This window comes from Callorhinchus milii, unplaced genomic scaffold, assembly GCF_018977255.1.
Source record: "Callorhinchus milii isolate IMCB2004 unplaced genomic scaffold, IMCB_Cmil_1.0 Scaffold4, whole genome shotgun sequence".
Classification (NCBI taxonomy): Eukaryota; Metazoa; Chordata; class Chondrichthyes; order Chimaeriformes; family Callorhinchidae; genus Callorhinchus; species Callorhinchus milii.
This window is the reverse complement of record NW_024704745.1, coordinates 18,648,073-18,663,232: the sequence shown is the minus strand read 5'-3', so window position 1 is coordinate 18,663,232 and position 15,160 is coordinate 18,648,073. Positions and strand designations below refer to the sequence as shown.

The 15,160-nt window shown below is 42.0% G+C and overlaps 1 protein-coding gene across 4 annotated transcripts in view; it reads right to left on the bottom strand.

Annotated features, from left to right (window-relative positions):
* The window catches only part of LOC103177479 (cytoplasmic tyrosine-protein kinase BMX), a 30,862-nt gene that overhangs the window by 15,543 nt on the left and 159 nt on the right, over nt 1-15,160 (bottom strand). For 2 of the 4 annotated variants that reach the window (XM_007891651.2, XM_042333893.1), the window contains exons 1-8: nt 12,582-12,645; nt 12,012-12,154; nt 9,444-9,548; nt 8,122-8,203; nt 7,256-7,378; nt 6,621-6,688; nt 3,525-3,703; nt 2,719-2,781 (exon numbers count right to left, since the gene is read on the bottom strand). In XM_007891651.2, coding sequence (XP_007889842.1) covers nt 2,719-2,781; nt 3,525-3,703; nt 6,621-6,688; nt 7,256-7,378; nt 8,122-8,203; nt 9,444-9,548; nt 12,012-12,146 — 755 coding nt within the window. In that variant the 5' untranslated portion in view covers nt 12,147-12,154; nt 12,582-12,645. Of the gene's footprint in view, nt 1-2,718; nt 2,782-3,524; nt 3,704-6,620; nt 6,689-7,255; nt 7,379-8,121; nt 8,204-9,443; nt 9,549-12,011; nt 12,155-12,581; nt 12,646-15,160 lie in introns of those variants that run through there. The other 2 variants (XM_042333891.1, XM_042333892.1) reach the window with 1 other exon arrangement.

Below are 15,160 nucleotides of genomic sequence, written 5' to 3'. Positions count from 1 at the left end.
TGACCAGGGCAGTTTCCGTGCTTTGGGCAGCGCGGAAGCCAGATTGGAGGGGTTCAAAGAGAGAATGGCGAGAGATAAAGGAACAGAGCTGGGACGCGATGACTCGTTCCAGGACTTTGGAGAGGAATGGGAGGTTAGAGATGGGATGGTAGCTGGAGAGAAGGGATGAGTCCAGGGAAGATTTTTTCAAGATGGGGGTGATGACGGCTGTTTTTAGGTGAATGGGAACTGAACTGGTGGACAAGGAGAGGTTGATGATATCGGACAGGAGAGGGGCCAAAAGGTGGAGCTGGGAGATGAGGAGAGAGGTGGGGATGGGATAGAGGGAGCAGGTGGTGGGTTTAACTTTGCAGACAGTCGTGGTGAGGGAGGAGGGAGTGATAGGGTTGAAGGAATATAGGGGGGGATGGGTGGGGGGTGGGTCATGAGGGAGAGGTGATGTGGCGGTGGCTATGGACGGGACAAAGGTGGCTGAACATATTCCCTCGAATTTTGGATTCGAGGAAGTCCAGCATCTCCTCACAGTTGGAGTTTGAGGAGAGGATGGGCAAGGTATGGGAGGGGGGATGGAGGAGATGGTGGTGAAAAAGAGAAGCCGGGGGTTGCCCTTTGCCTCCAAGATAACCTTGGAGTAGAAGGAGGAATTGATGGAGGCAAGAGCACATCGGTAGGTCTTGGTGTGGTGAAGCCAAATCTGCTAATGGACCGTTAGTTTGGATTTGGTCCAGGCACGTTCAGCAGCTTGCACTTGTGTCTTGAGGGAACGGAGATGGCTGGTGTACCAGGAGGATTTATGGGAGTATGAGGCAGTGCGGGAGGTGAGGGGGGCAAGAGAGTCCAGAGTGGGAGGAAGTTGTGGAGAAAAGAGAGTGAGGAGGGGGGATCGGTCAGTGAAGGCCAGAGGTGTAGGAGTTCAGATGACTCCAGAGCAGTGGAATGTGAGAGGGAGGAATTTTTTTTCCATGGATGGTATGTGATGGTGGAGGGTTGAAAAAAGGTTAGGGAGGGGTACGGAGGTGTTGAGGGAGATGAAGTGGTGGTCCGAGATATCTCTATTGGTGATGTCCAAGACGGTGAGGCCCAGGGTGATCACCAGATCAAGGGGGTGGCCATGGTCATGGGTGGGGGAGTGGATGAGGAAGGAGAGGTTAAGGGAAGAGGGTTAAGGGAAGAGAGGAGGGAGGAGAAGTCAGCAGAGGTAGAGCAGGAGGGGGTGAAGTGGAGGTTGAAGTCGCCTAAGATTAGGAGGCATTCAGAGCAGATGGAGAGGGAAGATAGGAGGGTGGAGATGAAGGTGGGGAAAGGGTTGGGGGGATGGTAAACAACGAGGATTTTGAGGGAAAGCCTGGAGGGGTGGTAGAGGGTAAGGTGTTCGAAGGAGGGGAAGGTTCCGGAGGAGTTTGGAGAAAGGTCGAGAGGGGGACCGGGAGATGAGAGCACACCACCGCCTTGGTGATTAGGCCATGGGGTTTGGTGGAAGGTGTAACCTGGAGGTGTGGCCTCAACTAGTGGGAAGGTGTCGCCTGGGGTGACCCAGGTTTTGGTGAGAGCGAGGATGTCGATATTTTCCTCAATGGTGAGGTCGTGGATTGTGAGGGACTTGTTAGTAGTAAGGGGACATTCTGCAAACTGATGCGGAGGGGACAGTTAATGGTGGGAGTGTGGGCAAGATGAGGGGGGGAACGGGGTGGGCAGATGGGTTGGATGGGGATGTGAGTGAGGGAGGAAAGGTTGGCTCCCATGGGTGAGGGCCAGTGGGTCTTGCGGCGAGAGTGGGGAAAGGGGCAGTCAGGGTGGGTGCTTTAAGATAGCCGACGGCATCTAACACCGTGGGCACGACGGAGAATGTGAAGGGAGGAGCAGAGGGAGGCCGTGGCGGAGTCGAGCAGGGATAGGAGTCAGGGCAGGTGGAGGGAGGGGAGGGTTGAGCGGGAGTAGTGGAGGGAAGGGGATGGGGTCGGGAACATCTTGGGGAAACAGCTCAGGTCAATGGCGGTAGCCAACGTGCGCATGTTGATACTCGGAGCGGACAGGAGTGTTCAGAGAGCCATGGTTAGCCTGCTGGTCTGGGCTGGTGAGGCTCAGTGAGGAGAAGGGGGCAGTGATGGGGGCAGTGATATCTTCCCAGGGAGTCCTGGCCTCGAGATTCAAATGAGGCAGGCGGAATGGCTGTTTATCAGTTATTCAACCACATTTGGTTTTCACACAGAACCCAATTTGGACAATTATTATTACAAGAGCAATTGTACTGGAATTGTAAATATAAATACTGCAACTGGAGTGGAAGACTTAGTTCAGCTCCAATCTCTACCATTCTCAGGCCCCAATGACTGTAGAAGTTGATCTAATCTCTAATCAGTATCATACCAAACCCCACAATCCCTCCTCTTGAGAAGAGCATGCTATGTCTCCATGTAGTAGATGAAGTTGCTAAATACATTCTAGGTAATAGTAATACAATAATAATCCTTGAAGCTGATATAACACCTTATCACATTGACACACAGTTTTCTGTCAAGTCCTCCAGCAATGCAGTGTTCCCCCAGCACTGTACTGGATTAGCCTAAAGTGAGTTCAAAGATCTGTTGTGGGGCTTGAACCCACACTGAGAGGACAGTGCTACCAACTGAGCCAGGCTGACACTTAACTAACTTATGACCATTAAAAACAATCATTATGACCCCTAGATGTTATGAAACCTTTATTACATTCACTTACCCAGATTCTTCTATTTTGGTACAGTTCACAGCAAAGTAACTGGAGGGAGCATATCCTTCTCTCCTATAAACCACAAAAGTAAATGTGATCCTGTAAAGATTTTTTAATTTATTTGTATATTTCACTGAATCCTCTGCATATGGAATAAACTGTGCTGTAGAGTGGAAATGTTTCTCCTATTTGACATCCAGTAGCAGCATCCAGCCTAAACTTGGAATGAGTTTATTTCACAAAATCAGTTTAGCATTTATGTTTCATTATTAGATTGAAAATCTATAGCATTCATTTCACCTCATGAATTGTGCATTATTACAAGGCAAGTGCTCTAACCACTATGCCACAGGATTATTATTACTGAGAGGAATTGATGACTGTTTTCAGGCTGTATCATTCTATGTAACTCAAGTCCCAGTTCCTTGAGCATTCCTCCAACCCCATTTGTGACTGAGTCCTTGATTAAATCTCCAAAACACTGATGGGTGCAGAAAGATAGCTTTGCCTGACTAGGTTCATGTTTTGTCAAACCAGCCACCATGTTGGATTAACAAACTTTAATTTTATTAATTAAAATAATAAATTAATAATAATTAACATATTGAGATTTACAAAAGAGTACAAAAAATGATCGATCAAATTCTTCAAGGAAGGAAAGATTGTATTAATAGTGCTTAACCAACTGATCGCAGATGGGGTAACAATTGGATACTACAGTTGTCCTCAGCACCCCTGGGCTAGAGTGGAGTAAAATTGATCAGCATTCACATCATTCATCTTATCAATTACATCATAGCACTAGAAATCCTTACCCTTGCATGTCTTTCAGTTTGCACCAAAAATGATCAGTTTCCTCAATCACAAAATACTTCTTGCCCTTCATCACAGTAATCTCAGTCTTTCCTTTTCCGTCATAGCTGTACAATGCTTCCACCATCTTTAAAGATGCTTTTTCTTGTCCTGGGATATCAGGAAGCTGGATGTGTTTTCTCTGTTTAGAGAAATGTATATTTTAAAAAATCCACTCTATAGGATCAAATTCCACCTTATATTAGGCTATAAGATAACTTTGTTTAAAATATATGACTGCACCGCAAATTATAATTTCATTCATAATTTGGGAATCAGTTCTTCTGAAGAGCTGTTGAAAACCAGCTTGCAACTGAAGAACTAGGAATTTTCTACAATTCTCCAATGACCTTAAATTTTAAGGGCAAATTGTGTTACAGGCTAAGACTAGGTGGAATTTCAGGCCTTATGAGAGATGTGTGTGAATTTTTATTTTTGATATGAATTTTATTCCATGTAAGTTCAATACCTGTACATTAACCTCTTTCAAGAAAATTTGAAAATGTTTTTCTTCTTATTTGCTCATAGTTTTGTTCCCTTTTCTCCTGGAAGGAGTACCTCAATTTTTCAGTCTGTACTCAGGTAGCTGATCTCAGGTGGGGTAACAATTGGCTTTCATAGTTGTCCTCAACACCAGATCTTAATTGACACGTTGGTGTTAACGTGTCCCAGCAAGGCAAAAGGCACCCCACGGCGAATATTTCAGACAGGAATAGACCATTTCTTAATCCAGTTTTACTCAACTAACTTCTGCAAAGCATTCTTCAACACTTCTTTGCTCAGAGAGCTGGTGCACACTTGATGGGACAAATGGCTTCCTTCTGCCCTGTAAGCTTCTATGATTCTATCTCATCAAAACATACCTCTTAACTCTGCTTTCCTCTCCTCACCTCTCAACTCCCACCTCCAGTTCATGTGCCCATCCAGCATTGTCAATTGCTTTGAGATGTCCTCCCGATGAGAAAAGGGCTATATGAATGTAAATTGAATTGCACTGTTCTAATCCAAATATTTGTCTTTTTGAAACACCTTATTGCACCATTTGTGTTGGCAGTTGGTTTTACAGGATTATGACTATTTTACTAAAAACATTTTTCCTTGCACTTCCTAGTCACTTTTGTTGTCTATTTTGAAACTATGGCCTTCATTTTAAATATACCATTTGATGGGCTGACCATTAATTTTTTGCCTCAAACAAATATAAACAATCTGCAGAATATCAGCTATACAATGGCATAATGAGCCTGTCATACACCAGGTAGCAAAGCATAATGTTGGGAACATATTAGGGAGTGTCACAATGTGCCCCAAATCAACTGATCAGTGAACAAAGAAGCTTTGTCATATTCAGCAGGGATTATTTGCCTATCATTAGAGTTAAGCAAAGTAATGTGTGAATGGGAAGGAACCATCCTATTACTCTGATATTGTTGCATTTGAAAAAAAAGTCATTCTTGTACAATAGTACTTGCTGGACAAACGGAAATAAACCTTAATTGGAGTATAAAGTGTGACCTGAAATGTGTTAATTATGATTGAAAAAATTGTCCATTCTATGCCTTGATTTATTAACTGGTTCAGAAATATGACACCTCCGCCGACTGTCACAATAGATGGGTTTGAAGCTGCCCATGATGGCCTGTGGGTTAACTTTGACTTATTTTTGTTGAGTTCGGTATTTAATTAACCATCAGTCCAATGCCAGTTTCTGCAGCATTGAAGAGTCAGGCCTGACCACTGTGATTTAGTCAGGTGGGATCACATCAGTGAGAAGACTCATTGATAAATTGGCTTATCGAACAGTTGCATTTTTCATCAGTGTGTTAATTTATACATCACAAGTTTCAACTTTTCATCCCATTATCTTAAGTCTCTGATGAGGGAACAATTAACGTTGAGTTTACAACCAATAATTCCACCAAACAATACCCTGTTCTTTGTGCTCAGTTAATTCATCCAAACTGAATTTTGTTATATTCCAAATGAATCCTGGAGGGTTCCAACACTGGAAGCAACAACAAAAATAACTTGTATTTATACAGCGCCCTTCACTTGGGGTAGCATCTCAGAGTGCTTAACAGTGGTGGTAGCTGATGCCAAGCCGGGGGAAGAGGTGACCGTAAGCAAATGTGGTTCCTATACTTACGGTAGGATTAGGTTTACATATGAGTGTGATACGCATTATTGGGTGGGGATTGCTTTGTATTTACTAAAAATTATGACTTTTGAAAAGTAATGAATTGCGGCCTTCTGGATCTAATGCCTGAAATGCAAACTTTTGTCTCCCCAACAGTCAGCTGAATCACATTTATTACAGTTAGACCAGGCTTTTAGATTTGCTAGTACAAATTAATGGCTGAAGGGGGCTGTAACCATGGCAGGCATCTCCTGAATGTTCATATGAATCATTCTGAAGCACTCTGGACTTGTTTGGATGTACAATTTAAGATCAGATATTCAACAACAAACCCAACCTTAAAATAAGTTCACTCAACTGGCACAACAAAACAGTAAAGAGCAAATTCTTATTAGATAACTTGCACTTTGAAACCAAAGCACTGTTCACTACTCACAGTGAAGAGTTACTTTATCTGTAAGTATTCAGTGGTAATGAGGATGTGCAAACTTGTGGTCTCAGTTCATAAAATTATATCAAGATTTTTCATTATCTCAGGGATATCAAAAGTAGTCAGCAGCATTGATCACTAAAACATCTAATGGTTGGCAAAACTTTAGCCTGACTGTTACAGGTGTACATGCATGTGATTTGCTGCATTGTGCCCCTAGCCTGTCAGACTCAGAGGGAAGAACCCCAGTTTTGTTTACATAAAAATCAATGCATTGTATTGAGAATATGTTTAAACCTGAGTTTATATACATTTGCCAGGCTTAATAAGTTTTTTTTAACACTGGATTGGCACCGTTTCCCCTGATTTCAGTCCACTATGTTTTAATTCTTATTTATTACGCATTTTGATACTGACATACAGTAATGTAACATTAACAACCTTGATCCTTTATAAAAGAGGACTTGTTACTCACTATAAGTTTACTATTACCTGTTGACCTGGTAGAGGAGGGAGTGGTAATGAGCTTCTGTATTTACTGCCCATATTTTCAAATGTACCTTAAATATAATAAAGAACAACAAGAATTTCAGTGGAATTTGTATTTCAATGGTCAACAAGTTCAAGCTCACATGTTATGTACAATACACCACAGTTTAAGCAATATTTCAGTAACTTTAACATTATTGAAGAGGCATCATCACTCGCATGTTAACATTCTTTGCGAGACAGATTACCAAATCCAAATACAGGCAAGGATTCAGTCATCTGATCATCAGTATATTTACCAACCTTGCCTGGCGAGCACGTCTGATTCTCCTTTGCACCAGTTTCCAATTATAAACTCACAGTCAGAATCCATAAAAGTATCAAATTGTCGAGAATAAGGTTACCTCGTCTATGAGGGTTGGTGACATGATTGGACAACCACCCTTACCGGGGTCTATTATACTGGTTGGACCAACCATGTGCCAAAACAGATGCGTACAGAGGGAATTGGGAGTTCACGTACTTAAACATTTTAAAACCAATGAAAAGAATTGCAATGACCCCTTAATTTAATGTTATCAATAGTAACATGACAAATGTATTGTTCATGGGTACTAAGGATCCTGCAGAAAACAAACCTGTCTTTGGGACTTGTTTACAGCAAGGTGCTGATTTTGTTGTCTGTTTACAACAAAGCCACTTCCCATGTTTCCAGAAACCACAGTGGTATTTCTGTGCCAGGTTTTGATTGTTTCTGATTTCTGTGAAAAAAACACAATGTGTTATGTATAATTTATGCAGTAACTCCTTCAAGTTCATCCACTTCACGTTCACTCTATTCAAGTGCTCCGGGATGCTACCCTGAGTGCAGGGTATGGTATAAATGCAAGTTGTTATTGTTGTTTTCACAGTTCACACAAAGTCTATGCTAAAATGAACTTGACCCCACTTTATCTTGTGGTGGCAAAAAGCTCCATGAGCAAAACATCTAGAATATTCATGAATCCGCATATCATTTCACCCAGGAAACAGACACAGTCACACCAAATTTTACAGTATGTCCTGTGAAGTCCTCTGAGATGTATGTCAGAAATTTCCACATACAGAGAAGCAGCTACATGTTTGGAATTCTGTTACTTGCTGATAGCCTGTTTGTGTATAACTGTTTGAACTTTCCGGTGACAGTGACTTGGTGAGTAAATGTACCACTAAGCTGTGCACGACCAGAAAGTTGCAGATTCAAGTCAACTGATCTTAGCTGTGCCAGCTCTTGGAGAACTACAACTGGATTCAGTACAACTGGCTTTGGGAGAGGAGTACTTTGTCAGGTTCTGCCTTACTCATTCAGATCCTGATTAATTCTGGGGCATTTACATTATTTTTAAAAAAATTCAGTGTTCGGCTTTTCTTTGAAATATCAACAAAAACCTCAAACATAAATTAAACATTAAAGAATACCTGTCCGCATGCAGCTAAACATTTCATGCCAAAAATGTTTACTTACCATATTTTAATGCATTCAGCCATCTAGTTCTGCTTTGTTCGTCTTTAGCAAACAAATATAGAATTACTTCATCATACACAATCTGAAAAATATGAAATATTGTGTAAGCGTTTCAAACAATATTTGTGAACTAAACCACAATTTAGGTCTACTGTACCTAAATGCTGGATAGTTTTAGCAACTTCAGTGTGCCCCGCACCCCCACCAGTTTGGAATAATATGCAGTTAGCAGATATTATTATTCATAATAATAATAGTTTCATAGTGCAGCAGTATTGAATGAACATTGCATTATTGGAAGTTTTGACACGGAACTTCCACATGTCACAAAGATCTTGCATTGAATAATGCAAATGATGTAACCCGATTGGCTATGATTGGGCTATTTCTGAATTTCTTGGAAAATTTCATATTCAAAAGAGGTTCTTTGAATTTCGAAACCTGTATTATAGGTACAATAGACAGATAGAATCAAGAGTTATGATTTATAATTGGGGGAGTGAGTATCCAATACATGAATTAGCTGGAAAATCAAACAATACATGTATTCAATATTTGTAGGTTTATATTTTGTTAGTGCTTCCCGCCTGGTGTGCACATAGACTCTATCAACTCTACATATATTTGTGGGACATTACACACTGTCACATCACTTTACTGTACATCCCGTGAAAAGCTATGAGATGTCTTGAAGACATGATACAGCGCTATATCGATTGCAAGGATTTTTATTATTATTAGGGAAACAAGGAGGGAATCAGAAGCAATTTTAATGCTAAGATCAATGCATATCTGATCAGCAGGTTTGTAAGATTATTGGGTCATACAACACTTTATATTTAAATTTTCCATGGAGTAATTTCACTGCTTTATAATTGTAAAACTTGCAAAAAACAATAAATATATTTGGGTGTTTGTGTCTAGTCTCATTAATAAATGGTGTTATTTTTCTTGTTTATTAACTCCATATGACGTGGAGTCCTGTAGCTCAGTGGTAAGAGCACTCGCCTTGCAAGTGAGACACCTGGGTTCAATTCCAGGTAGGGCAAAACCTTGGGCAAGTTTCTTTACTCCACACGCCTAATAATAATTCCTCCAAAACAAAACAACAATTTTCAATCCACGACTGTTTGTGGGACACTGCTGTGCGCAATTGGCTGCCACATTTCGCCCACAAATATACGGTCAATTTACTTTACAACATATTCTGTGAAGCGCTTTGAGACGTCTAGAAGACGTGAAAAGCACAATATCAAATGCAAGGATTATTATTATTATTATTACTATGCAGGACTGGAGTTTCATGTGTCTTTGGATCTTACCTGAATTGGATATTGCCTCTCCACTGGAGTTGGTTCGTCCAAATTTACAATCTCGACGCACTTGATCTTCTGAATTTCAACTACTCCCTTTTTTGCCCCTTTTTTCTATCAAATGAAATCATTTTTCATGACTTTAATCCAGATATTTAAAACTACACAAATGATTTCGATAGACAGCACATAATCACATATGTATTGACTATCACCTCGGGATATATTGGTATATTTCAAACAACAACCGAATGTTCCAGAAGGTTTAATAGTTAAATGATTAAAAGTAACTTCGCTGGATGGGCTGAGGTTAGCTTCTGATTACATTTCATATTTTCCTGGGAAGATGTTCACTCCTCTGAGATAATGAGCAATCAGGTGCTTGAGCATTGATGTAAGAACAAAGGACCACAGAAAGAAAAGGCTGGAACCTCAGACACTTGCCTATCTCAAGGCCGAGAAACAAGCAGACTGTGGAAGGCTGCCCAGAAGTTGTCCATATTCTCTCTCTGGGCAAAACAGCCTGCGAAGGGTATGGGCTATCTCTGTCACCAGGGAAGGTGGAGTTAGAGAGACAGAAAAGAAAGATGTAACTTTGAAATAGTTGAAGTTGTGCAGAGGGTCTATGTATATTTACAGGGGTGAGGGAATTTACCTCCAGTATATTTACTGTTATCTATGTATATTTACAGGGGTGAGGGAATTTACCTCCAGTATATTTACTGTTATCTCTGTATATTTATAGGGGTGAGGGAATTTACCTCCAGTAAGAAAGTGACCATGAAAAGTGAAAGAGGAGGAATACTGGGTAATATGTTTTTGGTTCTCTTTGCTAGGCATAGAAGTAATAACAGTAGTAGTGGTTGATCTGTTTGAAACACAGAAATCAGGTCAGACAGTATGAGTGAGGTGCTGGGCTAAGAGCTGATTGTTTCTGTTGGGTTTCCAAGAGCCACTCTCTGTGATTCTGTGTGATCGTTCTGTGATCTCTCCAGTGTAAGTCAAGGTCTACTGTTAGTCTGGAGTACGAAACAGTGCCTGTGTTGTCGTCTCTGTATCATCAGTATTGAGGGCTGCAAGGTACTGTGAGGATCAGCTATATCTGAAGGGCGATTCCAGAGGCTGAACTCTGTACTGGTGCCGGTTAAAAAACAGATCTAGGGATTGTCTGTCTTTCGAAGTTTTATGTTACAGAATCAGTTGTCCCTGAGGGTTTTCCAGGGGCTGATCTCTGCTGTGTATTTTGAGGTGTGTTGTTTGTCTCGAGCAACCCCTGTGCACATGCTGTGTGGCAAATGTTTTGCTCACATAGATGTGTTGTATTGTTATTTTGTTCTTATATGTAGTATAATTTGATTACAGATTGTTAAACCTTATGTTTCATCTTATGCAATAAACTCTATACTCTTGCCACTGCCTATCAAACTATGTCCTGTAACTCATTGGTTAGAGCACTCGCTTTGCAAGCGAGCGACCTGAGTTCAATTCCAGGCAGAGGGCGAAACCTTGGGCAAGTTTCCTTACTCCACACGCCTAATAATAATCCCTCCAAAACAAAAAAAAATAATAAATTGGTCATTTTCAATCTATGACTGTTTGTGGGACACTGCTGTGCGCAATTGGCTGCCGCGTTCGCCCACAAATATACAGTCAATTCACTTTACAGTATATTCTGTGAAGCGCTTTGAGACGTCTAGAAGACGTGAAAAGCGCTATATCAAATGCAAGGATTATTATTATTATTAACAGGCCTCATAATAAATAACTATAATAAATAATAATAATCCTGGGTAACAGGTAGATGTCAAATTGATGTCAAATGCAGTGTTTGTGTGTTGTAGGCAAATGAAGCAGGCATTTTGCACACAAAATCCCATAAACACCAAGCAAATGAATGACCAATTTATCTGGAGAGTGGCCACCTAGGAAAGCTGAAAAAAGTTTCTTGTAGTTATTAGCCTGGTTCAGTTAATAACCCTCTTTCCTCACCGTCATGTCAGATGATTGTGGATTCAATTTCAATGGGGATCTTTAAAAATCACCTGAATAGGCAGATGGGTCAAATGTGAATATTGGTTCAATATCTATCTGAAGGGTTTCACTTTTGAGAATGCAGCGATCTTTCAGTACCACAATCTGTCAATTGAACCCAGAGGCAAATGAACCTTGCTGAGCTGTTAACAATGTGTGAGCTTTATGCATGTTCATGTTAAATTTTGCATCCAATTTGCATCATACACACTCACCAGCACACTATCATGTTATCAGAATGTGTGGTGAATGATAGTTTGTTCGTATGACTGGAAACTCAACAAAAATGTAAGGAATTGTCAAACATGGGTTTAAAAGTAAAGACTAATCCGACAAAGATGTTAAAAATAATAAATAATAGTAAATAATAATAAAGTTAATTCTTATCGCGTCATCAAAGCGCTTCATAGAATTTACTCTAAAGTTTAGTGTATTAGTTTTTCTGACAGTGTATTTGTGTTTATGTTCAACCCACAAAATGAGCATCTGAGATCTTTCCATTGAACACATCTCTACATAAGGTTAATAAAAATATGATTGCCTTACCCCATTTTTGTTGTTATAGTACAAGAGTTGTGTTTTGGTCAAAACAAATATGCGCTCCTTGTAATTGACACGTGACATTTTGCGCTTCTGCTGTGACCGTTTCAACATAACTTCTTCTAGTAAAGGTTTTTCCATTTGAATGTCTGTGAACAAGAGAATATTAATCTCAGATCACTGCCTGTGATAATGAACAATATAATTTAGTAGCAGCACAGATTGATTAACTAAGAAAAACCAAGAAAAATAATATGCATGGGTTCTCAGGTGACTCAGAGATTAATTTCATTCCTGGAGGAAGTACTGAGCTGTACAGACCAACAGGTTCAAACAGAGTTTTGTAATTTGTCTTAATAACCGTGAACAATGAAAGAAACTAGATAAAATAAAATAGCATTTTAAAATGACTGTTTGTTATTTTGCAAAATCATTAATAAACTGCCCAGAAAATCCAACTTAATTTTATATCTTTGGCTGCCCCTGACTTTTTGAAAAACTCTGAAACATTGTCCTACTTGAAAGGTGTTATATAACAACAAATGCAAGTTGTTGTTGTTGTCTAAAGAAACTTACCCGAATGTTTCTATTCTTTCACAGATCCACTTCTTAAAAATAGTATGCTGTTATCCTAAGCCGTTTTCGAATCGAAAGATTCAACCATTAATATTCTCTACCAGGAAATACCAGGGATATAACTGACATTTATTTAAAATTTGCATTACCCTGAAACTGACATGGGATTGGCAGCAGATTATTTTACTATTCTTGGCAGGGGTATAGCACGTCACAATTCTCACTCTGTTCACCATTCAATAACTACGAACCCTATCAAATATCAAATCAATATTGTGTTACAAACAGCATAGAGCACTTGTGAGTAGACAAGTCATACTAGGTACAATAAGGTGTAATACAGGTACTGTGATCAAATTAGGAATGTATGTTGCACTTAATAATAATCCTTGCATTTGATATAGTGCCTTATCACATCTCTGAGACGTCTCAAAGTGCTTCACAGAGTATACTGTAAACTGAATTGACTGTATATTTTGTGGGTGAAACGCGGCAGCCAATTGTGCACAGCAGTGTCCCACACAGTCATGGATTGAATGACCAAATTACTTTTAGTTATTTTGAAGGGATTATTACCCCCAGAAAAGCGATCTGCCAATCGTGTAACAACTGGGTTTCGACTTACTGCGAGGTAAACAGAGGAGTGTGGAGTAAGGAAACTTGACTAATGATTGCACCTGCTACACCAGCCACCTCTGCTCCTTCAAAGCACAGGTGCGTGCCGCTGAACGCACCTGACTCAAATCCGATTTAACTGTCCACCAGCAGATCTGGCTGAACCTTGTCAAAACGTACTGATCTGCTGCTAAATTGTCCTTCTACTCCAAGACAATCTTGGAGGCCAAGGACAACCCCAGGCTCCACCGTCCCCGATCCTGACCCCCAGCTCGGGTCCAAAACACTAATTGTTCAGCGCCTTGGGATGTCCTCCCGTCATGAAAGGTGTTATACAAATGTATTTTTGTTGTTGTTGCCCAGGAATCGAACCCAGATCCTCTCGCTTGCGAGGCGTGTTCTCTAACCACTAAAGCAACAAGACTCCACCTAAACCTGTTTATTGCTCAGCGGTCACTGTCCTGCTTCATGACCTCCCACTTTCTCCTCTCGCCCACCCCCAGCTCGGGCACCCAGCCAGTTCTGTTAGGTAATGTGGGACACCCTCGCGACATGAAAGGAGCTGTATAAATTTAAATTTGTATATATTGGAAGCTTCAAAATCAAGTAAAGTATTTTTAAAAAAAGGCTTTAAAATTATAATAAAGAATAATGATAAATAATAAGCCTTGCATTCGATATAGCCCCTTATCGCGTTGTTGAGACGTCTCAAAACGCCTCACGGAATATATTGTAAAGTGGATTGACTGTATATTTTGTGGGCAACACGTGGCAGCCGAGTGCACACAGCAGTGGCCCGCAACCAGTGGTGGGTTGAGTGCCTTTTTTCTGGAACACAATTCTCCCAACAGTTTGTAGGATGATGAATGCGATGAGTTTGTGGAGTCCTGTTGCTCGCTCTTTGCAAGCGAGAGCCCTGAGTTCAATTCCAGACAGAGGGCGAAACCTTGGGCAAGTTTCCTTACTCCACACAGAGCCTAATAATAATCCCTCAAAAAAAAACAATAATAAATTGGTCATTTTCAATCCACAACTGTTTGTGGGACATTGCTGTCCGCAATTGGCTGCCGCGTTCACCCACAAATATGCAGTCAATTCACTTTACAGTGTGTTCTGTGAAGCGCTTTGGGACGTCCTCCCGACGTGAAAAGTGCTATATCAAATGCAAGGATTATTATTATTATTATTAATGCAGAGCCATGCCCTACCCTGCTCTGCCATGCCCTGTCCTTCCCTGCTCTGCCCTGCCTTGCCCTGCTCTGCCATGCCCTGCCCTGCTCTGCCATGCCCTGTCCTTCCCTGCTCTGCCCTGCCTTGCCCTGCTCTGCCATGCCCTGCCCTGCTCTGCCATGCCCTGCCCTGCCCTTCCTGCTCTGCCATGCCCTGCCTTGCCCTGCTCTGCCATGCCCTTCCCTGCCATGCCCTGCCCTTCCCTGCTCTGCCCTGCCTTGCCCTGCTCTGCCATGCCCTGCCCTTCCCTGCTCTGCCATGCCCTGCCTTGCCCTGCCATGCCCATCCCTGCCATGCCCTTCCCTTCCCTGCCATGCCCTGTCCTGCCCTGCCTTGCGCTGCCCTGCCCTGCCTTGCCTTGCCCTGCCCTGCCTTGCCATGCCCTGCTCTACCCTGCCCTGCCTTGCCTTGCCCTGCCTTGCCCTGCCCTGCCTTGCCCTGCCCTGCCTTGCCTTGCCCTGCCCTGCCCTGCCTTGCCTTGCCCTGCCCTGCCTTGCTCTACCCTGCCCTGCCTTGCCTTGCCCTGCCCTGCCTTGCTCTACCCTGCCCTGCCCTGCCCTGCCCTGCCTTGCTCTACCCTGCCCTGCCTTGCCCTGCCCTGCCTTGCTCTACCTTGCCCTGCCCTGCCCTGCCCTGCCTTGCCCTGCCCTGCCCTGCCTTGCCTTGCCCTGCCTTGCCCTGCCCTGCCCTGCCCTGCCTTGCCCTGCCCTGCCCTGCCTTGCCTTGCCCTGCCT